Genomic DNA, 22,120 nt, shown 5'->3' with positions numbered 1-22,120 from the left:
ACTGCGACTAGCAATCCTGGCGCTGTTGTGAAGCATCAAGGAGCTGGGCAAAGTATTGTGGGCGCCCTGGAAGTTGGGAGGGAGCATCAGGAAAGGCTTTCTGGAGGGGGGAACCCTTGAGCTGAGCCTAACGTCCAAGTAGGATGAAGCTGGGTGAAAGGAACATGGGTGCAGATGGGGAGGATGGGGGAGGGCATCCAGGAGGACGTACAGCGTGAGCAAAAGCTGGGAGGCTGGAGTGCAGGACACCATAAAACAATGGGTGTTGAATGCTGAGCTGACAGTCTCTGGGGAGTCAGGAGGCTGGAAGGCCCCTTCCTTCCATGGGGCACGGAGGGTTTGTTGTTGTCCCCACCCCCACTGCAGCAGCTGGCCGGCCTGGGCAGGGGCTGTCCCTTCAGCAGAGCCTGTTCCAGCCACCTCTGGGGCTCCCTGGGGCCGGCCCCGCCCCTCGGGCTGCGCTGGAGGCAGGGGCGGGGCCAGGCGTCCCAGAGCCCGGCCGGCCGAGCGCGGCGGGAGCAGGTGGAGGGCTGGCGGCAGCGAGGCTGCCGGGGCTCGGCCTCCGTGGCCTGAGCACCAGCTCCCATCTCTCCCCTCCTCGCCTGCCCCCGATGCCTACCAGACTTGTGCCTTGGCCGGGGCCCCCGCGGAACCAGCCTCCCCTCCCTGTCTGACTGGGCTTTGGGGGCTGAGCTGTCTGGGGTCCCAGGGCCAATGCAGTGCCGCCTCCTCCGGGGCCTGGCCGGAGCCCTCCTCACCCTTCTGTGCATGGGGCTCCTCTCCTTACGGTACCACTCGAGCCTGTCCCCACAGGGTGTGCGGGAGACCCCCGGGCTGAGCCCGCCAAGCCCTCTGTCCCCCAAGCTGCGGCTGCACGATGTCTTCATTGCAGTCAAGACGACCCGAGCCTTCCACCGCTCCCGCCTGGAGCTGCTGCTGGACACGTGGGTCTCCAGGACCAGGGAACAGGTGACAAATGGGCAACTGTGGGCCCCAGGAGTGGGCCCCGGCCTGAGGGACCCAGGGAACTTCTCCCTGGCGGCCTCCAGGGAGAAGCTGCCTGCCCACCTGCCCAATCTGGGCTTGTCTTCCCACTCCTCCTTCCTCCTGGGACCAGGGGCTCCTGAGGCCCTGCCTGAACCCCTCACTGGCCCCGCAGCCAGGTGCTCCTCAGGTCCCCTACTCCATGCCTTTCAGGGGCCAGGCAGAGCCCCTGCCCCAGGCTCCCAGTCCCTTCTGGGGGTTCCTCTCGTCCCTGGCTGTTCTAGCACAGGCTTTGCTTCTGCCCATTTTTGCCCAGCCTGGCCATGGGGACTGGGGGGGTGGTGCCGGGAGGCTGGGGTGAAGGCCTCTGAGAGGTCCTGACTTAGACGTGTGCTCAGGCCAGGCTGCCCCCAGCCCAGGTCCCGGCTGCTGTCCCACTGCCCTGGCTGTGAGGGCGGAGAACAGGGGCTGAGCCGCTGAGGACGCTGAGGATGGGAAGGTCTTGGGGAGGACCTGTTCGGGGGAGGGGGGCGGGGCAGGGGGCATCCTTTCAGAATTCCTGACAGCCCCTGCCCCTGTGTGGCTGCAGCCCAGGGCAGGCCCAGGGCGGTGGCCCCTCATCTCCTGTGCTCCTTTCCTGTGGGGCAGTTTGGGATGGAGCAGGGGAGGAAGGCAGTGAGGGTGGTGGCTGAGTGATGGCGGGGAGAGGTTAGGGTAGAGGTCTGCCCAGCATGTGGGATCGTGTGTGTGTATGTGTGTGTGTGTGCACGTGGGTGCGTCTGCATGGAGCCAAAGTGTCCGCGTTAGACAGACTATGACAAGAGGTGTGTGCATGACAGGGGCGTGTGGCTTATGTCTTTCTGGGGACAAGCTGAGTCCCTCTGGTTCTTGCCCTCCCCAGACCCAGTGCCCTCCCCAAGCAAAGTCAGTGATTTCTGGGTGTTGGAAACCATCTCTGGGGGAGGTGAAGGGGCAAGTTTACACACACACACTCCCTATTGTGGCGACTGGCTCAGTGGGAGGAAGTGACTGAGCCTTTGGAGGGGGTTGGGGGCTCCTGGGAGACCGAAGAGCAGGGGAGGTGATGCCTGCAGGAGCCCAGGGCCTTCTGGGGAAAGGGCACCCCCAGTCCCCGGTTTCCTGACCATGAGGTCCTAGCACCCTATTTAACCCTTTCTCCAGGGGGACCCCAGCACCCAGGTCTTTCCCTGGGGCTACCCCCTTAGCTTCTCATCTTGGGGAGATTTTGGTTCCTCCTGCGGAAGCTGCCGAGCCTGGCCCTCCCCTCAGACCTTCCTGTTTATGGTGCTGCGTCTATACCCGGGAGCCGGCCTCACGTGGTCTGAGGCCCCTTCCTGCCTTGTCTTGATCACTATGGCGGTGCCCTCGCCCCGGATGAGGAAACTGAGGCCAGAGGGAGGAAGTGCTTGTCAGCGGCACCACAAAGACCTGGGGCGCAGAGCCCTGGGGGACCCAGTCCCCTCCTCCCAGCTAGGGCCCTTCTTTCTCTGCTGAGACCCAGGATCCCAGAGCTACCTTGTCGCTGGGCTACCGGAGAGGGTCTTCGGGCCTCCAGCCTGGGTGGGCCTGGCAGGACCAGGTCAGCAAAGGAGAGGAAACAGCCACATACTCCGTGCCTCGAGCCCAATCCCCCAGGCCCCCGGGCCAGCGAGGCAGTCAGAGGGAGCAGCTGCCAGGTGCCAGCACCCGGGGGTGCCCATCGGATGCCTCACTCCGTTTAACCCGCACAACAGCCCCGAGTGGGACGTAGCGTTAGTCCTGTTTTACAGGCGCGGAAACCGAGCACCGTGAAGCGGACGTAGGAGATGAATTCGCTTCATTGCGCAACACCCCTGCACCCCCAGCACGAGGGGCGGAGTCGAGAAGCCTGGTCCTTAATGCAGAGTTGAGAAAAAAGAAGGGTGCTCACACTGAGGAAGAGGAGGGGAGGCAGGGAGACACATTTTTACCGCACTGCGTCTGGGGCCCCTTAGTCTCTACCCTGTGGCCCATCTCTCTCTGTGACCTTGGCCAAGGCCCTCCCTGTTTCAGCCCTCAGTTTCCCCATCTGCACAGGACAGGAGGCTCTCGGAGCCTCTCTCAGCTCTGCCATCAGGAGCGGGCCTGAGCTGGTTAACTCCAGGGCTCGGCGCCCGCCCCAGCTGGTTAAGGGCGGCCGGGTGGCAGGTGGGCCTTTGTGGCGGCAGGCTGGGGCTCGCGTGGCCTTTGTCCCAGGCAGAGGGGGCGGGCTGGGGGAGGCCCGTTTTTGTGATCCGTGGGGGAGGCTTTTCCTTCCCCACAGGCCCCTCGAAGTTGGTGGGTGGGGGGTAGGGGCAGCAGTACCCGCCCCACATCTTCCCTCCTCTTCAGCAGATGGGCCCCAGCCCCCCCTCCCCTGACCCCAGCGGGCTGCCTGTCCTTTTGTTTTCCTGTGAGGTTTTAACCATTGTCAGAGTCTCCTCCTTAAATTAAATGCAGCTCTTGGCTCAGAGGAAACTCTGCCTACTGCTCTGTGCCAATCTCAGGGTTCCCAGGGACGGGAACACCAGCCCCATGCGCCCCGCCCAGCCCCCAGCCCTGCTGCGGGACCCCCTCCTTCCCCCTTCCCCCACTGACTCGGGCTTATTCCTCCATCAGCAAACATGCCCTGGCCCATTTGGCCCACGCTCCAAATTTCAGAGAGGTCCACTCTCTGGTGGCTGTTTGGTGGCCAACGTTTGCCAGGGAGCAGGGCAAGAAAGGCCTGATTTATTTCCCTGGCTCCTTGGGGGCTGTGTTGAAAACAGGCTTGGGGTGGGGGCAGGACAGCGCAGGGAGACCAGGGCAAAGGTGACTACAGCCAAGCCGGCAGGAGATGACCAGGGAGGGGCTGGGCCACCGGTGGCCATGGACGCTGCTGTGAAGAGGTCACATCCTCAGTGGTTTGAAGTTTGGGTGGGTGTGGGGTGTGAAAGAAAGAGAGGAGGCATGGTGACCCCAAGGTGTCGGGTCCCAGCAAGATGGGGAGCGCCCAGAGGAGCACAGGTCTGGGAGGGGAGCTGGGGCACTGAGTCTGAGGTACCCGTTAGGCCCCCTGGGGAGAAGTTGTGGCTGCTGTGGGGTTTGATGGTTCTCGACAGTGCCGAAAGCTGTGAGGCAGTGGACGGGACCGAGAAGACGGCCAGTGTCGGACCGCCCACGCTTTCTGAGCCATATCCAGGGACCTCCAGTGTTAGCTAAATCAGAAGGGGGGAGACACACCCCAGGGAGGGGGGCTCAGAAGGTGGGTGGTGCCCAAGCCTCTTGCAGGTGAGGCGGCTGCTGGGACAGGGAGGTAAATCAGACCGGACCACGTCAGGAGGAACAGGTGGCTGAGGGGCACATGGGAGGGGCGTCAGGGAAGGCTTCCTGGAGGAGGTGATGACTGAACGAGGAGTTAGGAGGCAAGAAACGGGCACAGCGTGTGCAAAGGCTCAGAGGGGTGTGCATGTGTGTGGCACATTTGGGGAACTGAAAGTCCTTTGGATTTAAGAGAAGGGGTGGGGCAGGAAGTGGTGAGATAGGCTGCATCAGGCACAGGGGCTGGGTGGCCCCTCATGACCACACTTAGGAGGCTGGCCTTTATCCCGAGGGCAGTAGGGAGCCACAGAAGGTGCTCGGAGGGGTGGTGGGTATGGGTCTGATCTGATTCTGGTCCTGGCAGGAAAACAGATCTGAAGGTCTTGGGCTAATCCATTGAAAGATAGTGGCTCAGAAGGCCCATGGTTATGGGCCCTGGGGAGACAGAACTCATTCCCTCGTGCCCCTTCCTGTGCCCAACCCTGGCTTCTGGCCTCCGGTGCCTCAGTTTCCACCGAGATAAGAAGCAGAGCCTGACTTCGCTGCCATCTCTTTATTCTTCTTTCTCACATTATCTCACTTTATTGTCACAGCTACCACTACTCCCCATTCTCCAGCCGGGTAAACTGAGGCTCAAAGCAGGGGCTGATCTGATCTGAAGGGCTGGTTCCTGAAAACCAGGGAGAAGTTCGTGGCTGAGCAGGGAGGGGCATGCAGTTGGAGGCCCTGAGTCTGGAAGGAGGCAGGGCCAGCCCCGGGATGGCCAGAGTGAGGGATGAGGACGGTGAGGGCCTTTAAACAGGTGGGATGCTTTCTCCTTTGTCCTCACTTGGAAAGAATTCAAAATTGTCCAGGCCTTGGGCAGGGCCACCTAAGGGTCAGAGGAAGCTCTCACTGCGCTTGGCAGACGAGAGGACCTGTCCAGGCAGAGAATGGCGCATGTGCTGGGCACGGTGTGGAATGGGGGTTAGACGGGTCTCCCGGCTGTGGGTCTGTCTTGCCACAAGCTGCCTCTCATTTGTCTCTCATTCAGTTTGTGTTCAATTTATCTAGGGCTTGAGTGGTCTCTACCTGCCCGGGGGGGTGGCGAGGAGAGGTCTGAGGCCTGCGGGTCCAAATCCCAGCTCGGCAGTTGCCAACTCCACAACCGTAGCCTGTCCCTTAGCCTGAGTTTTGCCATCTGCGAGGGGAACGGGTCACCTGTCTTGAGGTTCGGGGAGGTCGCCGGGGACCAGGAGTGTGCAAGCTGCTGGTGGTCTGCTTCGGCAATCTGGGGGAGCTGGGGTTGGATCACGATGTAAAATGTCTTGAGATGCGTAAGGACCCTGCACCTGCCCAGGGAGCTGTGTGGCTCTGTGTCCCAGGGTGTGGGTCTTTCCACAGAGTCTGTCTCCTGACAAAGTGTCTTGGGTTGTGTAAGTGTGGTGATCGAGAGGCCAGGTGAGACTGCAGTGTGTGTACGTGTGTGGGATAGAAGAGGGTGTGACTCTGGGAGGTCCCCACGGGCGCTGGTGTGCAAGGGCACTCGTGCAAGTGCCACGGTGGCTGGTGTGCGCTGTGAGGCTGTGTTGTGTGTCTTGTAAGGGCGGGAGCTGAGAAAGTCATGGTGTCTGAAAGCAGTCTGTGAGGATGTTGGGAGGGGGTGTGTCTGTCACTGATGGAGGACAGAGCTCTGGGCAGGTGCTTCAGCAGGGGCGTGGCTGTGGGGGCTGGCCTTGGCCGACTTGGGTCCTGACTCCTCTTTCTCCTTTTTAGACGTTTGTCTTCACCGACAGCCCAGAGGAAGCCCTCCAGGAGAGACTGGGTAACCCTGGGTGGGCTGGGGGCCCCTTAGCTGTTTCCATGCAAAGCTGGGGTGGCTGTCCCCTGGCCTGGGGTCCCCAGGAAACGGGGCTGCCTTCTGTTGGCATGTGGGGATTCCCCTCTGCCCAGGAGGGGAACAGGCTTCTTTCCTGGAGATGGGTGTGGGTCTGAGGAGGGGCTGTCCTGGACAGCACCCTGGACTCCTGGGGTCCTGGGAGGGTCAGCCCTTCCTGGCCTCAGTTTCCCCTTGTGTAAAATGGGAATGGGTGGGCCACTCTAGGCTGAGATCTTGCTCTGCATTCTCAACAGTGTGCAGGGCTGTGGGGAGGACCTGGGCAGGGTCCCCTGACTTGTCCCCACGTCTCCAGGGTCCCACCTCGTGGTCACCAACTGTTCTGCTGAGCACAGCCACCCTGCCCTGTCCTGCAAGATGGCTGCTGAGTTTGACACCTTCTTGGCCAGTGGGCTGCGGTGAGTGCACCTGGGTCTCTGGGGGCAGGGTGTCTCGGTCTAGTTCCTGAATGGGGTGTTGTGTCAAAAAAGTGAAGTCGGCTCGGTCCTGTGAATTTAATCATGTAAGAGCCTCCTGGGGTCTGTGTCTGGGCAGACGGTCTGGGTTCTAGTCTCGCCATTTACTGACTGTGTGACCTTGGGCAAGTGTCTGAACCTTTCTGAGCCGCGGTCCCCACCTGTTAAGTGGGCACACTTTCCTCAGGCGCTCACACAAGATGCTGTCTGGCTCAGAGCCTGGGCCTTCCGTGTTAGCTACTCTCACTGCCTCATTTTGCTGGCTGGTTATGGGGGCACAGGGGGAGTCTGGCTAGCTGGCAGCCCTTGGGAACCCTCCTCCAAGCTTACCATCCCCCTTCTGTCCCCACAGGTGGTTCTGCCACGTGGATGACGACAACTATGTGAACCCAAGGGCACTGCTGAAGCTGCTGAAAGCCTTTCCTCAGACTCAAGACGTCTACGTAGGCCGGCCCAGCCTGAACCGGCCTATCCGCGCTTCTGAGCCAAGGCCCCACAACCGCACGGTAGGTCCCTTCCTTCCTCCTTCGTGCATTGGCCAGGGGCGTCAGCTGTGGCCATGCGGGGGGCGGAGCCAGGCAGGGGCGGGGCCAGGTGGGGGGCGGGGCCACGGCCCTGTGGAGTCAGGTGGGTTCTTTGGCTTTCATATTTGGTCTCCTTGCTGTGTGTGTGGGGTGGTGACTTAGCCGCGGATCCTGTCTTCTCTGTGAAATGGGGAGACTGAGATAAAGCAGGTGAGGCGCAGACTCCGGCACATAGTAGGGCCTCAGTCACTGAGGAGCAGGGGCTCGTTCTGGTCACACAGGGGAGTGGAGGCAGGGGTGTGTGTGTTGGGGGGGGCGGTGAGCTGAGGCTGCCTGACTCCATGGCAGGGCTCCTAGCCCCTGGTATTGTCATGTAACTGTACCGGCTGTTCAAATGCCGGAGACTGCTGGGCCGCGTGGTAAATTGCCCTGCCCCCAAGCCCCTGAGCACTCCCCTCCCCTCCGCACCCCTCCTTCCTCCAGACTTCACTGACCCGCAACGAAATAGTGACACCTGGCACAATGGGGTCCCCAGCACCAGCTTCAGCTCCAGACCTAGATGGACGCTAATGAGGGCTGTGAGATTTAGGAAGCAAATAACCCCCCAAACAGGATAATAGTGAAATTGGACTTCAGATAAACAGGGCAGAATTTTGTAGTGTAAGTACATAGCATGGTTCTCTCCTGGTCTCCAGGACACACCAGGCTTCCGGTGTTGGTGTGGCCCAGGCCCCTAGGGGGCTCCCTTGGCCCCAGGGAGAAGGCTAGTCAGGGGGTCCACCTCCCTAGAGGCAGCACGTGGAGCAGGAGCTGGGCCCCGCCGTGGGGATGTCTGCCTTCCCGGCTCACCATCTGCTTCATTAGGGAAACCAAGAGCAGGAAACACACAACCTTAATTATCAGCGGCTAATCGGCCTCTGAGCCCTAATTAAATCCTCCTGGGCCCTGGGGGGGGTGTGCGTGAGTCGACTCTAGGTGAGTGAGGGGTGCCCCAGGCCCCCACACCGCCACGTGCGTGGTGAGAACGCTGCTCTGGAGCCCGGCTCCCTGGCTTCACGTGCCTGTTCTGCCACCTCCTGGCTTCCTGACCTTTGCTCAAGTCACCCCAGCTTTCTGGGCCTTAGTTTCCTTATCGGCCAAATGGTGATAACCGTCCCCACATAACAGGATGGTTGTGAGCACAAAAGGGAACAATTAAATGAGGTCCCCTGCCCAAGTGCTTGGAATAGGACCTAGCGTGTGACACTAGAAAATGTCAGCAGTCGGTACCCAGTCGAGCTCTGCCTTCGTCTTGGGGCCTCCTGCTTCCTGGGCAGGTTCGGCACCTGCTGGGCCCACGCAGGCCCCGTCCCCACCATGGGCACTAATCCCCTCCTTGCACACAGTCCACCGGTGGGATCCCTAGACTCTGCCCCAGAGTGTCCCAGCCTGTTTGGATTCTGGGGTACCCCCTGGGCTATGTGGTGTAGGGGGGAAAGCAAACGGGGGGCAAGAGTTCCGGCTCAGGCTCAGTCCCAGCTCTGGGATCTCAGGCTAGTGACCTCCCTTCTCTGCACCCCGTCACCTCCTCTGTGGCACAGGACGTGCACATCAGTGCTCGGGATTAGGCACTTCTGTTACTGCTGTCGTTCCTTCAGTTATCTGGGAGCAGAAGCCCTGGACCCGCAGGTCATTAAACAAGCATTCATGGGGCACCTGCTGTGTGTCAGACCCTTAAGAACCCGTTCATTCTGCTTAGAGGCCCGACCTCTATCTAAGAGGGTGGCATTTCCAGAAGTGGCTCATAGAGGTCTTTAGGAGGAGGACACAGGGCCAGCAACACAGAAGCAGAGGTGCTCACAGGTGACAAATCTGAGGCCCAGAGGGGAGCAGCGACTTTCTCAAGGTTACACAGCTGGGCAGTGGAGGAGGCTGAGGCCCCAGAGTCGGGCTTTCCAGCTTTCTGCCCCGGGTTCTTCTCACTGCTGCGTCATGGGAGATAACCCAACCCCATGCAACGTGCATCAATTAAGCACCAACTGTATACTTGGGAGAAGGTAACCGTAGGGAACTTGTGGGTCAAGAGATAGTACAGCTGAAAGGGAGCAGTGTTTGCCAAAAGCCTTAGAGAAATTCATGAGTTGTGACTTCACGGGGCCTCACAGAGGAGGCGGGGGCAGAGTTATTTAAACCCCAAGGGAGGTTATCGGTTCCTGAGATTGAGATGTTGAGGGGTTTGCTGGCCTTGGGGGCTCACAGGCCTGTCGGTCCTCTCTTTACTTCGTTAGAGGCCTCATTTTCTCCTTGTGCAGAAAAGCTTTCTCAGTCCCAGGAGCTGGAAGTGGTGAGGCCAGTGCAGGTGGCTTGGTATTGGTGGCTTTAGGACTACCGTCCCCAAGCCTGGTGACCCTGCAGAAAGCGTCTCTTCCTCCCAGGGAACACATGGAGTTCAGGGAGGAACTCGGATTGGCTGGCCTAAGTCATGTGCCCATCACTGAGCCAATCACTGGGCCAGGGGGTGTGGCCTGGTGATCCACCCTTCCGGGGGCACCTGCCCACCTCTGCGGCCCAGGGGAGCAGGTGCTGTGTTTGGCAGCCGGCCCTGAACCACCTCGGGTGAGGTAGAGACATTTCTCTGGGGAAAGGGGTAAGGCGCTAGGCGGACAAATCGGATTCATATTCTCTTTAACTGAAATCCAGCCAGACTGGGGTCTAATTGGTGACCCCATCACTCTTAATTAGTCATGTGACTTTGGGCCTCCGTTTTCTTGTCTATAAAATGGGTGTAGTAGTGTCAGACTGTAGCAAGACTTTAGTGAAAGGTGAAATAAAAAGGTTTTAAGCCATGTGGTTGGGGGTCAGGGGTGGCCCGGCCGTGGCCCCCACCCCCAGTCTCACCCTGCCCCTTGGCCCTCCCCACCTCTCTTCCCAGAGGCTGGTACAGTTCTGGTTTGCCACGGGGGGTGCTGGTTTCTGCATCAACCGCCAACTGGCTTTGAAGATGGCCCCGTGGGCCAGGTAAGCAAAGCCCCACAGGCGGGTGGGGGAGAGTAAGGCCTGGTGTGTGTGTGTGGGGGGGGCTTCGCAGCAGGAAGGGCTTGAGAGTGAGCTCGGGAGAAACTGCTTCTCATTCATGCTGTGTCACAGAGTTACAGTTAGTGGTGAGCAAGCCACCTGCCGTCCTGCCCTCAGTGCACTCTGCCACACACAGGCGAGTCGTGTAATCTCTGGGAGCCTCAGTGCCCCCATCTGTAAAATGGACCCGATAATATGATAGCTAATGGTTGGCATGAGGGTGAAATGGGAAACTGTTTAGGCTGGCACCCAGTCCCCGGTGTCACAGGGGAGGTGAAGGCCAAGTGTAGAGTATTCAGAGGAGGGAAGTAGGGCCTTCTGCTTGGGGACAGGAGGAAGGCTTCCTGGAAGAGGTGGCCTTTGAACTGGGATGGCCCTAGAGGCCCCCGAATGAAGGAGTTCCTGGGGTTGGTAGAAGCCCCCATTATGGGATGAGGGTACTGGTATTCTAGAGAGGAAGGGGCAAAGGCCTGGCCTCTTGAGGTCTGCCTGGACAGGCTGTTGTTATTACCAGCAGCACCTGTGTCGCTACCTTGTATTGGAGGCTGACTCTGAGCCAGGCCAGTGTGTCAGCCTTGTTTCCACAGCTAATGAGACTGAGGTGTGAGAGGTTGGGCAAGTGACTGGTCCAAGGCCACCCAGGTCCGAGGTCACTCAGCTGCTGGGTTTGGCTCCGGGGCCTACCTGCTTTGCCACTACACCACCCTGGCCTGCTCTGACCTGGATGGGGGGGGGTCCTCCAGGGGGGACCTCGGGCCCTGGTTGGGAATGGTAATGCCGTCCTAGGGCTTGTCCACAGCAGACGTGTACACGTGACTGGGGTCCTCCCTGTGCCGGGTGCCCCCATCTGGTCTTCTTCCCACCTGTATGGTATATTTGTGTGAATTGGAAAAGGTACCCGCCTTGGGCAGGGGCAACCCTCGGGCACAGCCTGGGATGGGGACGGAAGGCCAGGTTTCTGCACCCACTGGGTGCCTCAGTCAGGCCTTCTGTGCAGCGGGGCAGCCTGCCAGCCTGGCCCCCAGGGGTGTTCGTGGGGTATGCAGTCCGGTGATGCCCCTCCCAGGGACACTGCCCCTTCCCTCCTCCGCATCTGGCTGACTCCAGCACGTCCTGTAAGACTCCATTTAAAGCCTGCCATTGTCACGATTAAATAAAAAGCAAAACAAAAGACGGCCACCTCCTCTGGGAAGCCCCCCTTACCCTCCCTGTGTCTCCCAGGCTCCATGCTTCCCTCTGACTTAGTGCCAGTCCTACTCTGACATGACCTGTTCGTTTGTTTCCCCTCAGAATGGGGGCTGCTGTCGAGGGAAGGAAGCTTTTCTTTCCCATCTCTGTCTCCACAGCCCTGGCACGGTCTCACGGTGCCGGGTGGCCTCTTGAGCTCAGCAACGAATGAATGAGTGAATGACTGTAAAGAAAGGAAGGGATACATTTAGGAAGGGCTTCCTCTTGCCCTTCTTCCACTTAATCTTCACAAGAGCCCCATGAGGGCAGGGACATTATCATGCCCATTCACAGAAGAGGACGCTGAGACTCCCCTGGTCTGTGGCTTGCCCGAAGTCACCCAGGGCTCAGGAGGCAGATGCTGGAGCTGAAGCTCTGCTCTACCCCTGCCCCCCACTCCCCTGGCCCCGGTGGAGGGAGGGGAGGGCCTTCCGGGAGGCAGGGGGAGCTCTGGGTGCTGAGGGTCTGCACCAGCGGCCACAGCGGGGGTCTGTCTCTCAGTGGCTCCCGCTTCGTGGAAACGTCCGCCCTCATCCGGTTGCCTGACGACTGCACTGTGGGTTACATCGTCGAGTGCAAGCTAGGCGGCCGCCTGCAGCCCAGCCCCCTCTTCCACTCCCACCTGGAGACCCTGCAGCTGCTGGGGGCTGCCCAGCTCCCAGAGCAGGTGAGCTGGTCCCAGGGCAATGGGGGAGTGGTGCTTGGGGGGGTGGCTATCTCCTACTGTTGGGGAAACTGAGGCCCAAGGTGGGAAAGGACCTTCAGACCGGCCTACAGTGACTCAGCCCTCTCCACCTCCAGCCCTCAAGGGTTAGCGTTTGTGTTGCTCAAACGTTTTGGTCTGGTCCCCGAACGCCAGCTGGAGTGGCCTGCACGGACCAGGCAAAGCTTGCCTCAGGTTCAGACCGTCCCCTCCCTCTGTTCCTTCTTCAGTCTTCCATCCCCCCACATCCCTCCATAGGGGTCAGGCCTGCCCTTTCCGACTAGGCCTGTCGGTTGTCCCGCCTTCATCAAAGCTCACCTGCCCGCTGCCCCCCTGCTTTCTTCCCAACCTAGATGTTGCTGGGAGAGGGCAGGTGCTTGGTGGGAAACCTCGGGAATAGTGTCTGGCTGGGGGAGGGGGACCCCGTTCTACCACCTGGCAAGCAACGATTCCACGGAGTTCCAGCTGGCTCTGCCTTGCACACGTGGCTCTCCTACTCGTGGGTGGCCAGTCCTGTAGGGGATCCTGGCTGGGAAGGCCCCTGGGATCGTCCAACCTCAGGGCGAGTCAGAACCCTTTGATAGCAAGGGACACAAATGCAACACAGACTGGTCGAACAAACAAGGACACGTAGGGGCTCATGAGCCTGAGAACCTGGGGGCTGGCTTGCTAATTCTGGCTGCGTCTGCGTGCTCAGACTGTCCCCCACTCCGGTCTGTCTTCCCTGACATTGGGCTCAACCTCAGGCTGGCTCACCCCTCCGGCGGGCAAGATGGCAGCTCCAGGTTTCCACCCCACCCACAGGAGGAGAGCCCCTCCTTTGGTGGCATCCCAGGGCTGGGACTCATCGGGTTGGAAGGCCTGCTTATGTCATATGACCTGTCTCCTACCCGGGCCAAGAGTCAGTGTTGATTGGCCAGGCCTGGAACTGGGGTGCAGGGTTGGCCCCAAGAAGACCGCAGGGCCTGAAGCCAGGGAAGGGGGGCAGATTTTGGGCAGCCAAAACCAGGTACCCCAATGGCTGGGATTTTCAGAATACCCATCACATCAGGCACCATGCTGTGCCTCGGTCTGCTTTAACTGCCTGGTTCCTTCCAACATTTGCATGAGACCAGCACTAACATTCCCATTCTGTAGATAGGGAAACTGAGGCCCAGAGGGCTGAACTAACCATGGCATAGTTAACCTAAGGCAGAGGGGGATTTGAACCCTGCCCGGGTGACCCCTGTGCCCACAGTCTTTAATCACTGTGGTCAGCTGCCTCTCGACCAGGGGCATTATCCCACATCCTCATTGCATGGAGAGTAACCCAAGGCTCCGGGTGGAGACGGAGAGGCAAGCCCTCACATGAGTCTCAAGAAACCTCTGTCCAGTCATGGAGTTTACTGGAAGGGTGCTTTCCTCTCTCAAGACTCAGTTTCCTGGTCTGTAGGCAAGGGACTCGTTCCAACTCTCAGATAAGGTGGACACTGGGGATGCAAACAGGGTCTGGGCACGACAGTGTCCCACAAGCTTGAAGTGCCTTGCGGAGTGGGGTGGGCTCCTCCATGAGCGCTATGGTGGAATTTCAGGTGCCGAGGCAGGCTCCCTGCGCCCCTCTGAATGCCTTATGGGCCTTCCCTGCTTCTGCCCAAACACCGAGCCTTTGTGGGGTCCCCAGTGGGCCACCCTGCCAACCTTCACTTTCTTCTCCGCTTTTCTCTGCCCAGGTCACCCTCAGCTATGGCGTCTTTGAGGGGAAGCTCAATGTCATTAAGCTACAAGGCCCCTTCTCCCCTGAGGAGGACCCATCCAGGTGAGTCTGGGGGCTCAAACTGTAGGATCGGAGGAGTGGGGGCTGAGTCCAGGCGTCTAAACATAGGGGAACCTGGAGGGAGGGAAGGCCCTGGTGGCTCGCAGCACAGAGCCGGGAATGCAGGGAGTGGATTTCAGTCTCTGCCCTGCCCCAGGATTGCTGTGTGACCTTGGGTGAATACCTTGCTCTCTCTGAGCCTCAGCCTCCCCATTTGTAACATAGGGAGGCTGGGTGTCATGGATCTGAAGGGCTCTCCCGGCCCTGATCCTCTGGGACTCTTCAGGAGCCCCTGGAACACTGAAGTGTCTTCACTGAGCAAAGGCCATGCTCTAATGGAAGAACTTCAGGCCCCGATGGGAAGTTTTTATTTGAGCTTTTGTAGGCTCTCCGTTTCTCTGACACTCCTCAGTGGTTCTTTTCAGTGGGTAAATGGTTGGGAAGGAGGCTAACATGGCGCCTCGGCATCTTCTGGTTCTGCCCCCACACAGGCCACGGGGAGGCTGGGGCTGTTTGGCTTGGGCCCAGCGGCCGTAGAGCATCCAGACGGCAGCCTGTGCCACGCTGTGGTGGGAGGACAGGCCCGCTGAAGGAAGTGGCAGCAGCCATTGTGGCTGAGATGCAGGGAGAGAGGGGGCAGGAGACTCCCCAAGGCCCTGTGGGCTCTGTCTGGCCTTCGCTTTTATCTGGAGTATGGAACCCTTGGGGGAACCAGGACTCCTGGCTCTGAAGTTCTGCAGAGCTGTCTGTCTGGGGCAGAGAGCTCACGACTGTTTAAGGGGCCCTGGGGCAGGGCTGCATTGAACAACTTAGACATTACAAGGAGACAGAGTTTGGCTCAATATAGGAAAAAAATTCACATTTCTAAGATGAAAGGAACCCCCTTCTAATCGGGTGAGCTCCCCATCAGTGCAAGGGCATAAGCTATGGCTAGACTGCCAAGAGGGTTTAAGATGTGAGATTCTCTCTGAGCCTGAAGATTCTAGAATCTAAAAGTTCCTGCTTAATAGGGCTGGAGCTGACTGGGGACTTAGATACATGTGATCGGATAGTCTGGCCTCAGTTGGGATCTCTTTGTGGCATCTCTGGCCTTTGAAGTCTGGAAGTATGGAAACTGGTGGTTTCCATAAGGAGCCACCCCCCACCCCCACCCCCACCCCAGGGACATCTGGAAATTCTGGAGACATTTTTGATTGTGACAGCTCAGGGGGTTTCTACTGGCATCTCGCGGGTAGAATCCAGGGGTTCTGCTAAACATCCAGCAATGCACAGGACACCCCACAACAAAGAATGATCTGGCCATAAGTTTTAATAGTGCTGAGGGGGTCAAATTCTGCTCCAAACTGTCTCTGTGACATGGGCTCCCCAGGCGCCCGTGGAGTGAGCATGGGAGTCGGGGTGACCATCTTGTCCATTTCTGGTCTCTCCACAGGTTCCGTTCCCTCCATTGTCTCCTCTACCCAGATACTCCTTGGTGCCCACAGCTGATGGCCAGATGAACCCTGAACTGCTGGGCCAAGTTGGGGCTGAGGCTTCTGGTTGTCCTTGGGCTCCCCAGGAGGCCCTGGGGACTTGTGGCAAGCGCCCTTTGGTAGGGAGTCCTTGGCAGGGCCTCTTGAGTGGTGGGTCAGCCCAGGATTGGATGGTGGCTGGCGGTGAAAGCGTCCTAGGCCCCTGGGAGTGGGTTTTGGACAGCCCAGAGAACAGGTGCCCCAGGGGAGGGCCAGAGAGGCCCCAGGGGCTGGGCTTCTATGGGCCTTGGGTGGCTGAATTGAATAAGCCTAGGGGGGCCTTCGGGTGGGGTCTGGACTCCACCCCCAGGTCTGGTCTCTGTCATTCCCCTAGGGTCAAGCACTGGGCCACCCACTCCTGGCTCCCTTGGCTGGATCCCCAACCGCTGAGGGGACCCAGGTGGAATAAGGGCAGAGCCCGGGGTCTGTGGCAGGGACCGTCATTGCTGACCAGTGTCCAGCTCCTTGCTCCGACCCCTTGCTAACAGATCCCATTTTGTTTGGGGTGGCAGCTTGCCCAGACCCAGATGGTGGATCATGTTGGATTCCAGCCCATCACGACGATCCTTTGCTCACTTTCCTAGCCTCCCTTGCTCAGCCTGTCAGTGTGACTTAAACAGACCAATAGTGAGGCTTCTGGGGAAGATTTTGCAGCCCCATACCCCATCTTCATGCTGCGGACGTGGGTGTGATGTCTGGATCAGGGGCGGTTGCCTTGTGATCATGAAGGAAAGGCCATGACAATCACATACATATGTCCCTTTTGGCATCTGGTTCTGTAAGAAAATTAAACCCTGACTTGTTTCAACCTCCCTTGGTCCAGTTTTCTGTTACATGCGGCCAATGTGTTCCTGACGGGGGCAGGCTCTTAGATCGGCCTGTCCCAGTGGTGACGTTGGTGTTGATTTGGGTCCTGAGATGTCCCTGCTCTGCCTTTGCTGGCTGTATGTATGACCTTGAAGCATCCACTCGGCCTTTCTGGCCTGTGTGCGCATTTTACAGAGGAAAGAAGGAACCCCTTCTCCGTGGGTTGATATCTGGGCGAAATGAAAGCGTGTTCGTGAAGGGCTGCGCACAGAGTCCGGCACGGAGAAAGAAGGGTTCTGTGAGCAGGGACTGTTCCTAGCATGTGCTCAAGTCGTGCTGAGCCAGGGTGTGTGAGGGTGTGCATGCGGGTGTAGCGTGGTGTGTCCCCTTTCTACACACATGTGGTGTATGTATGTGTTGGTGCCCACGTCACACACGTGTGTGTACAACATGCACACATGGGACTGGCTGTGCGCCATGAGGCGTTAGTATGCCGGGAGCGACTCCTCCTTCTCTCTGCCCTTGGAGCCTGGGTCGGGAGTAGCCGGAGGATTGGGAGAGGCAGAGTGGAGACGTGGCCAAGGGAGTCCGCCTCCGGTGTCAGGTAAAGGGGCAGTTTGACTGCCAGATAGGAGATGAATCACTGCTAGGATCGCAGGTCCCCAAGACGCTGCCTGAATGAATGAAACGGTCATGGTAGAAGCCCAGGAATGCTGGCGCCAAGGTTGGGGAGGCTTAGGGATGGGTGGGACGTGGGAAGTTGGGGCCACCATAGAGCTCTGGGCTGGGAGTAGGAGGGAGGACAGAGCAGAGATCCCGAGGGAGAGTGGGGCCCTAAGCCAGGCAGCCAAGGCTGGGGGCTTCTTGGAGCGCACCCCTTCCGGCCCTTGGAGGACCTTGTCCCTCAGGCATCTCTGTCTGGGACAGCCGGAGCCACGGAGCACTGCAGCCTCAGCCCTGGTTTTCCAAGGAGGAGCTTGAGGCTCAGAGAGGGACCGCCACGTGCCTGAGGTCACACAGCAGGTCCAGTGTAGAGTCGGGCTGCTTGGGCTTTTGCAAAGCCTCCTTTCTATCTGGGCTAAGCTAATGCTGGGTTTGTGGGACGGGAACGGAGTAGGGGTGGCCCTGGCCCTGCTGCAGCCCTGGTGGGGGATGGACTGGTGTGTTCCACAGCTGTTGTCCTCCACCCTGTACGCGGGAGGCTGCCGGCCGGCCCGCTTTTAGAAGCAGCAGCAGCAGATTTGCGGGTTGTTCCCAGATCCTGGGGGTCGGGTGGAGGGAACAGGACTCGGGCCATCTGCTGCCTCCATTGTCCCAGAATAGCTGTGGTAGGGAGGGGGAGCAGAGTCAGCAAGGATCAGAATTGGGATGGAGGAAGGGGGGTGTCTGGTTTTAACCCTTTGCCTGTCTGTGTGGGAGAGTTTGAAGCGGCCTGCACTCCGGACGGAGGTGACCCACGTGGGCCCCACAGGCAGGGCTGGCAGCGGGGGAGAGGGACAAGGGTGGACCACCCTGTACTGGTCTTGAGGTGCCCCCGGAGCAGGTATTATTCCCATTTGATAGATGAGGAGACTGAGGCACAGAGAGGGAGAAGGCCCTTGGTCTGGGTCACTGGGCTTAGAGGTGTCAGAACCAAGGCTTGAGGCCACCTGGGTCTGCCGTGGTCACCTCAGTCCAGGATGACCCTGGAAGGTCAGGAGAGTTTTACTCTCCTTTCCACCTCTGGCTCTATGCCCTGGGGCAGGTTACGTCACCATTCACCGGCCCCGCCAGTGAAATAGACAGAGTGACTTCTATGCTGCGTGCTGCGCGGGTTTGAGAGGCTGCATAGGTACCATCCGGCCATTAAGCAACAGCCCCCTGGCCTCTCTCGGCTGTTAAAGGGGGAGGCAGGGTGCTGGATTGGCCATCCCCTCCTCTCCACCATCCGGGTCTGGGCCGCTGTCCATCTCACCGGTGTCCCCCCAGCAGCCTCCTTGCTCAGTGGTGGTGGGTACACTGGCCTCTTTGTTTCCCCTGGTGGATGCCCAGGTGGTTTCACCCAGGGGGCCTGGGGACACTGATTATTTTTGGTGTCACCCCAAAAGGGAAAATCTGACCTTCAGTGTCCCTGATGGAATGCAATAGGAAGGACAGAGCACCACCCAGGAAGTTCGCTTGCCCGAGTCATTGGCCCTACACTGGCCAACCTTCAGGATCTAAATACCAGTTTCCACGAAATGGGGGGACAGTGGAACATGTTCACTGACACTGTGAGGGTTCAGCCCAGCACATCAACAGGGAGATCATTCTACAGGATGAAGGACATGGTTTCTTTCTTTTTCTTTTTCTTTTTTTTTTAAGATTTTATTTATTTATTTGACAGAGACACAGCGAGAGAGGGAACACCAGGAAGGGGAGGGGGAGAGGGAGAAGGAGAAGCAGGCTTCCTGCTGAGCGGGGAGCCCAATGTGGGGCTTGATCCCAGGACCCTGGGATCACGACCTGAGCTGAAGGCAGACGCTTAACGGCTGAGCCACCCAGGCGCCCCAAGGACATGGTTTCTTCAACAAGTAAGACGGCGTACAGAAGGCAGGAAGGACCGTTAGAGATTGTAAGAGATTTGAGAGGCATTGCAACCAAATGCAATGCATGGGCCTTGTTTAGACCCTGGTTTGAATAAATGGTCAAGAAAAGGTGTTTTTGGGAAAATTGAGGAAATTTGACCATGGACTTTGTATTAGATGGTATGAAGAAATTGTTCATTTTGGGGCACCTGGTTGGCTCCGCTGGTTACACATCTGCCTTCGGCTCAGGTCATGATCCCAGGGTCCTGGGATTGAGCCCTGCATCGGGCTCCCTGCTAGGCTGGGAGTCTGCTTGTCTCTCTCCCTCTGCCCTGTTTGTGCACTCTCTCTCTGTCTCTCGAATAAGTAAATAAAATCTTAAAAAAAATTGTTAATTTTGTTAGGTGTGATAATGATATTGAGGGTCTTTTTTTTAAGTTTATTTATTTATTTAAGTAGTGTCTGTACTCATGGTGGGGCTTGAACTCATGACCCCAAGATCAAGAATTGCACGCTCTTCTGACTGAGCCAGCCAGCTCCACCCCCAGGTTCTTTTTTAATAAGAAATGTTCTCATATGTAAGAGATACATTCTGAAATATTTATGGGTGAAATGGTATAATGTCTGGAATTTTCTTTAAAAAGAAGCATGAGGGGAAGAATGAAATAAGAATAGCAAAATAAGGGTGATTGTGGAAGCTGGGCTATGGGCACATGAGGGTCCATTATGCTATTCCCTTTACTTTGGGGTGTGTTTGAACATTTCCATACTAACAAGTAAAATTAAATGAAGAGGATCTGTGGATATTCCATTTGTTGGCTCTGGCCCTCCCCCTTCTCTTTCTCCCTCTCCTGCCCCCTCCTCCATGCCCCACATTCAGGCCCAGATAACATCTGTTCTCATCAGATGCAGCAGTCTGGTTCCACTTCCTGTTCTCCCCAAACAGCCAGAGAAGGGAGAGGAAGACCTTGACCGGAAGCTGGCCCTGCCTCAATGACATTTGGCCTCCTGCCTGGTTTCCCCAAGGCCTACCCTGATTCTTTTGGTTCTGAGCATGTTCCAGCATGCTTTGTAACCCAGTGGCACGCCCCCTGAGCGCGCAGTCATTGGACACGTTCCTCTGCCCACTCACCACTCCCGCTAGCCATCCCTCCAATAAGAATTTACCACTCACCTCCTCTGGGTGGGGGGTGGGTGAGGGGAGGCATCCCTGTGTGAGAGGTTACACAGATGCAAGACCTAGCCTCAAGAGGGAGCTCAAATCCCAGTCGGGACATACCGAAAACATGGCCTATCTTGTAACGATGATGGAACATGATCATGGGGCAAAAGGAGGAAGGACTAAAATCTGGGGGGACTACAGGGCAGCAGGGATCAGGAAGACTTGATGTGTGAGTTGATGGACCTGGTTCTTGAGCCGTGAGGAGATCAATCAGAAGGAGCAGCATGTGCCACACACTGCCTTGCAGATAGGACAGGGGAGACCCTAAGGAAAGATACAGATGTTGGTTATGGTTATGGGTACTGTTTTCAGATGCCTACTTACTTTTCAGATAAAGGTGAAGTCTGTACCTAGCAGGGTGTCCACATTAAACAGAGGGAGTACTTTCCCTCCTTGCCTCCCGACATCTCCTCCTGAATGACTTTGTAAATTTCTCCCAGGGCAGAGGCTCACAGTATCGAGCACAGTGCTGGGCACATAGCAGACACTTCATGAAGACCAATGAGGAATGAGTCCATTTTAGGGCACTACCAAGCTGGCTGTATTAAAATCTCGGGTGCTTGGTATAGAGGGATTCCAGGGCCCCATCTTAGATCCTCAGAATCCAAGTAACCAAATAAGGGGCTAGGGAGTCCTTATGTTCACCTGGTTCCCCAGGAGGCTATAAATTGCCGCTGGGTGAGGGACCGAAGTGGGGGTTGAGGTGAGTTCAGCACCACGGACAGAACCCTCCCAGCAGCCTCCATCCACTCCCCTTCCTGGGACTAGCTGGGGCAGGGCATTCCACGTGCGTATGTGGTGGGGGCTCAGGGTCTAACCCTGATGCGGAAGAGGTGGCGCCTGTGGCCTTGGCCCCCTTGTTACACAGCCCTCATCTGCGCTTCAGGAGTGAGTTTCAGGGCAGGCACCGGTCCTGCTGTAGGAGACAGCTCTGACTGCACGGGGAGGGGCCATATAATAAATATTCCCTCCATTTCTTTTATAAGTTGCAAATGACCCCCATACTGTGCAAGCAGCAAAGCATGGAGCCTGAGCCGGTGTGAACAAATTAATCCCCCCAAACATGGTTTGAGCACCTACTGTGTTCAAGGCCTGTGCTGGTAGCCAAGGGGCACAAAGGGATGAGCAAGATATAGTTGCTGCCCCAAGGAACCCACAGCTTGTCAAACATGGTTCATTGATTGTTAGAAAGGAGAGCAGCCTTGAAGATAACCAGACGCCAGTCAGCAAATGTGTGTACTGGAGAGGCAGCCAGGGGAGTGGAAAGAGCAGACAACTAGTAGCAGAGGTTCCCTGGCTCTGAGACCTGATCCCGGCACAGACTAGCTGCATGGCCTTGTTCAGGCTGCACAGCTACCAGAACCTTAGTTTCCTAATCTGAGAAATGGGAATGAGGACACCCCCTCACCCATTCCAGGGTATTTGGGCACAGGGCACCCAGCCCAGTGCCCACGACACAGCTCAAGCACCACTAATTTGCTCATAGACTCCAAATTTATGCCAGGCATGATGCCAGATACCATGAACCAGGTGGATGAGAACTGGTACCCAAGAATCTTATACTGGGGGTGTAGGGCAGAGGCCCTTCTTCCTGGCCCTTAGCTGGACTCCATTTTCAGCCTCCCTTGCAGTGAGGGTAGCCATGTGACTGAGTTCCAAATATGGTGGTGCTGTCCTTGTAACCCCCCGCCACACACACAACATGAGTGGATCTCGCTCTGTCCTCGTCGCTGGCTGGCTGGTAGCGACTGTGGGTGAGGGGAGGGCAGAGCATGGAGATGGGAGGAACCCAGGTCCCAGAATCTCCCCATGGGAGTCTGTCCGTCAAATGGCTGCACTGAATTGTCAGAAGAGCCAGAGACAAACTTGTGTTGAGTCGAGCTCCTGGGTTTGGGATGTTTGTTTACAGTGCTTACTGGATCCTGACTAATACAGGGAGATACAACAAACATAAACAAACAAGCAGGTGTTCCAGAACATGATGGTATGATGAGGGACATACACAGGGAGGAAACTGGAGGATCTTTGGGGGCACACATTATCCCTTTGTTTTTAACTTCTAAGTTCACTAATAAACCTTTTGCCCCTCAATGCTCCAGGT

At 57.8% G+C, this 22,120-nt stretch overlaps 1 protein-coding gene across 1 annotated transcript; it reads left to right on the top strand.

Annotated features, from left to right (window-relative positions):
• Positions 1 to 486: 486 nt before the first annotated feature.
• Positions 487 to 16,256, top strand: MFNG (MFNG O-fucosylpeptide 3-beta-N-acetylglucosaminyltransferase). Its single transcript, XM_002914534.4, has 8 exons — positions 487 to 969; positions 6,058 to 6,106; positions 6,474 to 6,576; positions 6,986 to 7,139; positions 10,069 to 10,154; positions 11,940 to 12,105; positions 13,851 to 13,936; positions 15,366 to 16,256. The coding sequence occupies exons 1-8, from the start codon at positions 715 to 717 to the stop codon at positions 15,430 to 15,432; spliced, it is 966 nt and encodes a 321-aa protein (XP_002914580.1). The 5' UTR covers positions 487 to 714; the 3' UTR covers positions 15,433 to 16,256.
• Positions 16,257 to 22,120: the final 5,864 nt, after the last annotated feature.

Source organism: Ailuropoda melanoleuca, chromosome 15 (assembly GCF_002007445.2).
Source record: "Ailuropoda melanoleuca isolate Jingjing chromosome 15, ASM200744v2, whole genome shotgun sequence".
In the NCBI taxonomy this organism is placed as follows: domain Eukaryota; kingdom Metazoa; phylum Chordata; class Mammalia; order Carnivora; family Ursidae; genus Ailuropoda; species Ailuropoda melanoleuca.
Note: the sequence above shows the minus strand (reverse complement) of the source record. Positions and strands in the feature narration are given on the sequence as shown.